Raw genomic sequence first — 9,923 nt, 5'->3', positions numbered from 1 at the left:
ACTTGATAGACATAGCACCCTGATTTGTAAAGAAGGTGCTTAATAAATATTTGCTGCTTGAAAACAACTTAAAAATATCAATTTGCCCTATTTTATGAAAATTGCCACACAAACACTTGGCCTCTCAAGCTAGAGTTGGGAGTAACTGTACTAATCAGAGGATTCTTTACATTATGTATTCACTCTAGTGTGCTTCTGGAATTTCTAAACATTACTGTTTAAAAAAATACATGTACACACATACACATAAACGCACAGAGTTAAAACTTGAAAAACAGGAATAGGGCAATTTAAAGCAACAGTTTGAGGAATTATTGCTGATTTAATATGTCAATATAGTATATTCTTTGGAAAATCAAATCTGAGCCCAACATTATGACCCAGAATGTTGTAAGAAATGAGAGCACCCTGAAAGGTCACTCCATCTACCTCATCACTTTAATGCCTAGGTGCATTTAATTTCCTTTTATTTTTTATTTAAAATAATGTTTAACTTTATTTATTTATTATTTTTTAATGTTTTATTTATTTTTGACAGAGAGAGACAGAGCATGAGCGGGGGAGGGGCAGAGAGAGAGGGAGACACAGAATCCAAAGCAGGCTCCAGGCTCTGAGCTGTCAGCACAGAGCCCGATGCAGGGCTCGAACCCATGGACTGTGAGATCATGACCTGAGCTGAAGTTGGACGCTCGACTGAGCCACCCAAGGCGCCCCAAGAATTTTTAACTTTAAAAAAAATGTGTATTTATTTTTGAGAGAGAGAGAGCGGGGAAGGGGCAGAAAGAGAGAGACTGAGGAACTGAAGTGGGTTCCACACGGACAGCAGAGAGCCCAATGCGGGGCTCAAACCCATGAACCACAAGATCATGATCTGAGCCAAAGTTGGGTGCTTAACCGACTGAGCCACCCAGGAGCCTATTTTATTTCTTTTTTTTAAAGTTTATTTATTTTGAGAGAGAGAGAGAGAGAGAGAGAGAGAGAGAGAGAGAGCGAGAGAGAGAGAGCGCACACACACAGGTGCATGGGAGAGGTAGAGGGGGGTGGGCAGGAATCCCAAACAGTCTCTGCCTTGTCAGCACAGATCTCACAAACTGTGAGATCATGACCCAAGCCAAAATTAAGAGTTGGATGCTTGACCAGCCAGTCACCCCTTTTATGATTTTAAAAAATTAAAACAAGTTTACCAAGAAAGTATAAATGAAAGGTTAATTGTTTATTAGTGAAGAGAAAAATGTATACAAGAAAGTCTAGATTCTTTTTCCTCATGCACTACTTTTGTAATAAAGTTCCAAATATCAACTTTGAAGATATTTACAAGGATAAATTTTTCTTAACACGTGACCATTTACTGGGTGGTGGACATTTTTTCATATAAATCATATATGGGAACGGAATATATTCTTAACAGTTTATAAGAAGCTTGGAACACTGTATTAACAGAAGATATTATATTTTACTGCAAAATATTATAAAAGTGATACAATTCTGTGGCTCATAAATGTTTAATTACTTGATTTGAACAGGGAATGAAAAAAAAAAACCAGCAAGATAGGCCTGGCTTTTAAGATTTTTTGTATTCAATTCGTTCTACTTTCACATCATCTCCAATTAGCTGATACACATAAGTGACAACTGTAGAAGCCTGGATATCCATCAACACAAATGAAGGAATAATGTTTCTGAAAGAAAATATAAATAATGTCAGTGTTTTGTACTAAAAAGCACCGCACTAAAAATTTCAATTTACAATGACAATTTGGATTCAAGGAGAATTCGAGTTGTTACGTATTAAAAATAATCACCCAAAGAAGAATGCCAAAAAGGCTATCACTGAAATGGCTGCATTTCTCCTTTATGAAACACAACACATGCAATTATTAACTTTAAAAAATCCCCAAATTCCTACTCACGTTTCCAAGGCATTATATGCTCCAGTGGCAGAACCTGGATTAATGTAAAATTTATTTTCATGCTCAAATGCTTCAAATTTGTGTGTGTGTCCCGAAATAAGAATGTCCACATCAAACTGCCTCTGCAACAGGGCTAAGCTGGCCATGTCTCCCCAAGGAATAACTTGATGCCCATGGATCAAACCAATTTTGAACTGCCCAACAGTCACAACTTTCTGTTCTGGATAATTCAGATTCTAAGATAAGAAACAGACATGAAAACATATATATATTTCAGAGATACTTATGTTTAAAAAAAACCTGCTTAAACATTCAATCCCATATGGATGTTTTGATACAGTGCTCCACAACCAATACATTTATTAAATATGTACATATTTTAAAAAATCTTTTTAATGTTTATTTTTGAGAGAGAAAGAGAGTGTGAGAAGGGGATGGTCAGAGAGAAAGGGAGACAGAGAATCCAAAGCAGGCTCCAGGCTCTGAGCTGTCAGCACAGAGCCCAATACGGGGCTTGAACTCACGGACCACTAGATCATGACCTGAGCCAAAGTCAGACACCCAACCAACTGAGCCACCCAGGCACCCCTATTAAATATATATTTTTAAATGTTTATTTATTTCTGAGAGAGAGAGCACAACCAGGGGAGGGACAGAGAGGGAGACACAGAATCCGAAGCAGGCTCCAGACTCTGAGCTGTCAGCACAGAGCCCTACGCAGGGCTCAAACTCATGAGCTATGAGATCATAACCTGAGCCAAAGTTAGATGCTTAACCAACTGAGCCACCCAGGCAACCCCATTTGTTAAATACTTGATTTCTCCTCAGTCTCTAAGGCTACAATTATGCTCAAAACATAACTTACTCCAGGTAAACTGGAATTTATCATGCAATCCCTTTCTTGTGTTTTTGTTTTTTGTTTTTTTTTTGTAGAATATAGGTTCTTTGGGGCATGCTGTGGAGAATAATTACTCCCCCAAATTTGTGAGTTTCCTCTACCTAAGAATTCTAGGCATACGACCTATAAGCTAGGTGTGTTCAAATTATATCCCAGGCTTTAATAATTATATAGATGGTTTCAAATAATAATGATAGTTAACACTTATTCAGTACTTAGTATGAAGCAGGCACTATCCCAAGGGCTTTATAAACATCAACCTATTTAATACTTACAAATAATCCTAAAAGGTAGTTTCTGTTATGACCCCCATTTTATGGATGAGGAAACTGAGGCACAGAGAGGTTAAAATAACTTGCTTAAGGTCACACCTTAGTAATAAGTGGTTGAGCCAAGATCTAAACCCTGGTAGTATGGCTCCAGGGTCTGTGAATTTAGCAATCAGAAGCAAAAAATTTTAATTCTTGCTACTGAAACTGTCTTTAGCATAACACAAGCAGAAACCCAAATATGTTTTTAACAAACCAAACCTATATTCTGATTATTGACAAGAAGTCTGTGCCTTCCTTCTCATCTCCCTGTCTTTTGCTCTCAGGTGGAAAGTTACCCGAAATCTTTTTTTAATTTATTTTATTTTTTTAAGTTATTTTGAGAGGGGGGAGAGAACGTGTGCAAAGGAGGGACGGAGGGAGACAGAGAGAATCCCAAACAGTCTCCTCACTGTCAGTGCAGAGCCTGATGCAGGGCTCAAACTCATGAACGACAAGATCATGACCTGAGCTGAAACCCAAGAGTCAGATGCTAAACTGACTGAACCACCCAGGTATCCCTGAACTCTTTTTTTTTTAATCCACTAAAAAAAGAAAAAGACACTATACTTACTCAGTTTGATATAAAGGAATCCCATTAAACAGCACCAATTAAGTTAATTTATGAAAAAGCTTATATTCCCAGAAATAAAAGGCAATTTTTTACACTAGAATCAGATTTATCATGCTAAATCATACAGTGTTAGTATGAGTAGGGGCCTTAAAAATCATCTATTCCAATCATTTACGTGAGAGGAAACTAAGAGGATGTAATTTGCCTAAAATCTCATTATTAACTAATGGGCAAAGCTGGAATCCCAGAACTTCTAACTTTTTTCCTTCAAGTCAGGTTTATTGAGGTATAATTCACATACAGTAAATTTACCCTTTTTAGTGTACAATTCAAGGGTTTTTGACAAATATAGTTATGTAAGCTCTGCCACAATCAAACCCAGAGCAGTTCTATCAAGTCCTCAAAACTTCCTCATGCTCCTTTATTGTCAACCCTGGAGTTAGGGAGCCACAGCAGGGTTTTCAGCAGAGTGGTGATGTGATGTTACTTCGCCTAAAAAGGATCACACTGGTTGCTACGTAGAGAACAAATTGTGGAGGAAGGAAGGGTAGAATGAGAAAGCTGGAATATAAGAGTGATATGGTGGCTTGGAACAGGGTAGTAGAGGTGGTGGTGAGAAGTGATAAAAACTTTATAGGGCTCCTGGGTGTCTCAGTCAGTTAAGCATCTGACTTCATGATCTCACAGTTTGTGAGTTCGAGCTCCTCATCAGGTTCTGTGTTGACAGCTAGGAGCCTGGAGCCTGCTTCTCTCTCTCTCTCTGCCCCTCCTCTGCTCGCACTCTCTCTCAAAAATAATAAACATTAAAAAAATAAAAAAAAACTTTATAAACTAAATGATATCACTACAAAAAATAGCAACACAATCACTTTTAGTCCATATCAATTTAGTCAGAACAAGTATTTAATATGCTTATTGAGTAATCTACTATCAGTGATTTGCAAAGAGTAAGAAACAAGTATGTGTAGGAAATTGGTATCTGGGGGGCACCTGCATGGCTTAGTTGGTTGAGCATCCAACGACTTGATTTCCGCTCAGGTCATGATCGATCTTACGGTAATGGGATCGAACCCAACGTCAGGCTCAGTTCAGAGTGTGGAGCCTCCTTGGGATTCTCTCCCCGCCGCTCCCCCCCCCACCCCCCCACCTTGCTCAAAATAAATAAATAAACTTAAAAAAATTGCATTTGGGATATTAACAACAACAAAAGACCTTCACAATTGAAAAACTAAGGTGTAAAGAATAAAGCTTATATATGTAAGAATTAAGAAAAATAAATAGTTGTGAATGGAAAGAGAAATACATCACCTCATCGAAGTCTCCTCTCACAATATGAACATCACCGGCCAGAGTCTTGAGATAGTCATAACTCTCTTTGGTGCAAAGGTTTCCAGTACAGAGAATGTGCTGAATCTTTCCCGGCACCAGCAGTTTTTTGAATTTAGCCGGCAAACTGTTGCACCGGTGTGGGATGTGCAGGTCTCCTAATACCAACACCAACTTTAAAGTGTCAAGGTGAGACAAGGTGTCATGTCAAACATGATGTCAAAACAAGATGTTCTCTCTTAACTCCCCTTTTAAATTAAATTAAGCAGAGATTCCAGAACCCATAAGAGCAGAAGTTATCCATACAGTTCTTAACATGACCATTTAAACAAACACACATATGGTAACCTACTCTGTTCTAATCAACCTTACTTTGGTCATAAATAGGTGTGCATTCACAATACAGGTCATCATTCAATTTACCAAGAATAAAATTGGGCTTTCTAAAGCAATTCATTTAGAGACCTATAAATGACACTTAAAAAATTGCAAAATGAAAAATACACTACTGGGTCCTATGGGATTTGGCATTTTTGAGGTGTGATACGGTAATTCCTAGTTCTCCAGCTATAATGTAAAACCTAATATATTGATTCCAATGTTCCAGGAACATTAATAAAGAGAATTGCTAAAAATGTAGTGATAGAGAAAAAACTTAATTCTGTAATTTTTTTACTAGACTGTTTACTAAACTATATGGAGGAGCAGTAGCCAAAATTTATAATATTTTACTTAAAACAATTAGTTCTACAGTATATGGTAATAAAAAAAGCCTATGCTTCAAAGAGTTTCGATAGGACAAACACGTGCTTTTGAATTATGATCTCTGTTATCTTCTTTCCTTATTAAAAATCCTGTCATATTTCTACTGCCTAGATTAAATTGCCTATGTACCCTCAGTTTGGTTCCCAAATTTAAAATAACATTTTCACAGTCTTTCATGTGCATTAGAGATTAAAACAAAACAAAACAAAAAAGAGATCAACTAAATAAGTCATGAATTTAGCAGGAGGTGGTTTAGAGTTGCAACATAGTCTCAGATGACAAAAATAAATTTTGCACTTAAGTATAAAAGTAAAAAAAAAAAACCTCAATCCTGTAAAATTTTAATTTTGAAAATTCAAGATTTGAATATAAACATTTGATTCAGTCATTTAATGGAATATTGTCAAAAGGTCATTTTGAAGTAATATCTGCCCCCCAAAGGACAATAATCAATTTCTTATGTTGATTAGTATAAGCACCCTCATTCTGTAATAGGATGTTTTCCCACAGACATTCCATCCATAAATGTACATGCCCTTTAACTGCTTTTAAAGAAGGCATGACTATTCCTTAATATTAACAAAGAAAACATTAAATAAATACGATACAATCAGGAAATAGTTTTGCCACCATAGACTTTGTAAACTGAAATTAATCAAAAATGAAAATGTGTCAAACTAAAATTATTACTAAAACAAACTTGATTCATCTTGCAACAAATATCAACATGATTACAAAGGAAAGGAGCTGTTATCAGGACACAGAGTAACTGAGGTAACACGAGGTTACACAATTAGCATACTTTAAAAGAAATTGTTAAATAAGTTTCTTCTTTTTAAAGTGTGGTTTCAGCTGGTTATTTGTTCAATGACTTAATTGTTTCAATCCAGATCTTAGTGGATAAAACATCTTACTGTAAAACTAAAGACCACTATGAAGTTTCCACCCTCACTGGTAATCAATGCAAAAGTACCTGGAGACAGAACAATCTTCATCTTTAGAGGGGGATCCCTTCAGATATGGATTGAAGTACATAGTTAATGTGGGAAGCTGGCATTTGAGAAAAAGGTAGAAAATAGATGTCTATATTAAAAAAAAAAAAAACCCTCCAACTACTCATAAAAGGGAATACGTCTATATATAGCAGGTTCAAAATCTTTGGGACTGATAATCAGCTGTTGAATCTGAATGTGCTAGAAAGAATATTAGTAAGACACGATACTTTATAATGACTGATGACCTAAATTCTATCACGTATTACGGATTATGCCTAAGTCTAAAGATATTAGCAGTCTAAAGATATAACTATATGAATGACCAAACAAAAATTATCTCAAACTAGTAAAGATTCTTAGTAAGACTCTCATTTCATATAGGTGACTAAGTTATAGGGGAGATAGTGTCACATAACAAATGTCATACTCTGAGGAACGTCCTTGCCCAAATTCCACACTTTTGACAGTTCAGGTTAGGCAAAGTTTGTAGTCTTTTGAGACAGCAAAAGATCCTAGAAATGGCAGCTTTGTTAAATTTAAATAAAGAACCAACCCAATCAAAGCATAGGAATTTGGTTATTTCCTATTTGATAGATTGTAAAAGGGTGAAATCCCAGTAATCAGCCACCCGACCACCATTGTTAGTAGGAGCTAAGAGAAGAAACTTACTCTGTGCCCAGCCTTAGTGGAATGAAGAAGTTGATTGCAGACAGGGGAATGAAAAAAAAGGGTGAAACATGACCAATGTTAAAAGAAAGCAACGAAAAGAAACAAACCAAAAACAGAGCAACAAAAACTCATATCAAATGAATATGCAAACACTTGTTAATGATTTCTGAGTGTTATGAAAGAAAATGTTAAAAATTGGCTTTGCTCAAAACAATACCAAAAGAACCATTTGCTGGATTTTTAAACATGACACACACACGGACACACACACACAAACGCACTGTAAAAGAAATTTGCCTTGTCGATTTTTTCTACTTCTCCTACTCTTCTCTACCATGATTCCAATCTCTTTTGTTTCCTGTTCTGTTTCAAATTTTGTAAAACAATTTGGAAAATTCACCAGTAACAATGTAAATGAAAGCTAACATTTTCTGGATGCGTAAGGACTAATTCCTCAAGTATACTGATTTTAATTCTCTTATGCTCAAAATTCTAGTAGTTGGAAAATTTATGCTGCAGCTAGATCATTATTTTGTATAGAAGATCTAACACAGCACTATGAATACATTATCAAGTGATGAAGCCACCAACGAATGATACAAAACCAAACACATTCCTCCAGCTACGAACTGGACCTTCTCCACACCTGAATTTGCTGCCCACAGACCCTGTATACCAGGTGTTGAATATTTCTAGTCTCCTTTGCCAAATAAAAAGTTTTTAATCATGAAAGAGTCCGCTAATGCTAAATTTTGCCCAGTTCTATCTCACGTGACAAGTAATGTTCCAGTGTAACTCCCCTTAAAAAGTGTTCATTTCTCGGGGCGCCTGGGTGGCTCAGTCGGTTGAGCGTCTGACTTCGGCTCAGGTCATGATCTCACAGTCTGTGGGTTCGAGTCCTGTGTTGGGCTCTGTGCTGACAGCTCAGTGCCTGGAGCCTGTTTCAGATTCTGTGTCTCCCTCTCTCTGACCCTCCCCTGTTCATGCTCTCTGTCTCAAAAATAAATAAACGTTAAAAAAAACAATTTTTTTTTAAAGTGTTCATTTCTCAAAAAACCCTTCAGGAACGTGATTATGGAATCATATGTCATCTTCTCTCAGGAATAACTGCCTCAAAATTATTGTAAACCGATCACTCCAAACTGGAGTCTGCTTAGAAGCAAAAATCAACGGGGTTAAAAACCTTTCACGTATACAAAGACGCACAGACCATAAATCTTTGGCTGTCGCGTCTACAACCACCTCCAAGGCTATGCTTGTCACACAATCGTGGGAATCTTAAAACGTGCAATGGATGCCCATCAGAAATAGAAGTCCCTTTACAGTTACCCTCACCAACACAAACACCAAGATAATCAGAGCTCCTTCTGAACAGGTTAACTTTTCAGGGAGTGAAGGACACCTTTGAAAATCTGATCGTAGCTCCGAGTCCTCTCCAGTAGCAGCTCCCGAGTTTTTATATAAGACGGTCGTAGGGGCGGACACCTACTGGAGGCCAGCGGGTGGGGTTTGGCCTTGAAGCGGGCAGGGCAGTCTGATGAGTCTGACGAGGTGAAGCTCCACAAAACTACCCCCCGCCCCGGCACCCACACTGGCTCCTTACCCGGAAAAAATGTACACATTCACAAATGTTTCCAATTTCAAGGAGCTCATAAACCATTAAGGAAACAACAGTTCCAGCCATTCTAAGAGCCACATCCAGTCCTTTGAGGACTCACTACCAATTTTCAATGGCAGCTGCACTAAATTGCAGGGGCTAAGGGGATAGTTTGTATTCCCTTTCCTCGGACGGCAAACTAAAATGGATAGGGGATTCTGCTCGTTAGTTCCCATTTTGCATCCGAGAAACCAGCTTTCCACGCAAGCGGCAGGCAACTGGTATACCCTCACCAGCGGGAGGTGCCTTTTAAGGAAAAGGAGTAGGGAAACGTCTGGAAACGGAGGGGACCATGCCCCTTTCTCAGGAGCCAGAGGACCAGGCCCAAAGGTCTTTCCCGGCTCGGGCGCGCGGGTCTCGTGACAGGACGAGTCGCTGAGGGGGGCCCTTTCCCCCTCGGACGTCCTCTGGTCCCTGGGACGGGGGTGCGAGCCGGCCGCACCCAGCGGTGGCTGCCCCTGATCCTCCCCTGCCCTCCCCCTGGGCCTTCTCCAGGCCCGGACCTGGGCTGCGCCCGCCACGCCCCCGAGATCGCCCATGCCCTCGCTCAGAGACTCCCAACGTCTCCCAACGATGCAGCACCGCGGCCGAGAGCTAGGCCTCGGCCGCCGCATCTGCACTCCTCACCATCCTGTCACAGGGCTGCGCTCAGTCACCACCGCCGCCGCCGCCTTCTTCCTCGGGCTCCGGGGCGACCCGCCCACCTCGCTCTCAACCAATGACAGAGGAGGTCGACGGGAGACGGCCTACGGAGGCCCGTACAGGCCCTTCCGCGACGTCAAACTTAGCTGCCCTTTGGGAAAGGGAGGGTGGCGGGAGGA

At 39.3% G+C, this 9,923-nt stretch overlaps 1 protein-coding gene across 2 annotated transcripts; it reads right to left on the bottom strand.

The window, feature by feature from the left end:
- Positions 1-1,192: 1,192 nt before the first annotated feature.
- VPS29 (VPS29 retromer complex component) lies at positions 1,193-9,818 on the bottom strand. 2 transcript variants are annotated; one of them, XM_030336355.1, is made up of 5 exons: positions 9,730-9,818; positions 7,446-7,457; positions 4,999-5,190; positions 1,911-2,146; positions 1,193-1,679 (listed from the first exon to the last, which is right to left on the bottom strand). In XM_030336355.1, the coding sequence occupies exons 1-5, from the start codon at positions 9,730-9,732 to the stop codon at positions 1,562-1,564; spliced, it is 561 nt and encodes a 186-aa protein (XP_030192215.1). In that variant the 5' UTR covers positions 9,733-9,818; the 3' UTR covers positions 1,193-1,561. The 2 variants fall into 2 exon arrangements, with proteins under 2 accessions (XP_030192215.1, XP_030192216.1); XM_030336356.1 differs by lacking the exon at positions 7,446-7,457 and having other exon boundaries at positions 9,730-9,814.
- Positions 9,819-9,923: the final 105 nt, after the last annotated feature.

The sequence above is a fragment of the Lynx canadensis genome, chromosome D3, assembly GCF_007474595.2.
Source record: "Lynx canadensis isolate LIC74 chromosome D3, mLynCan4.pri.v2, whole genome shotgun sequence".
Classification (NCBI taxonomy): domain Eukaryota; kingdom Metazoa; phylum Chordata; class Mammalia; order Carnivora; family Felidae; genus Lynx; species Lynx canadensis.
The sequence above is the reverse complement of the archived record's forward strand: the minus strand, read 5'-3'. Positions and strand labels throughout refer to the sequence as shown.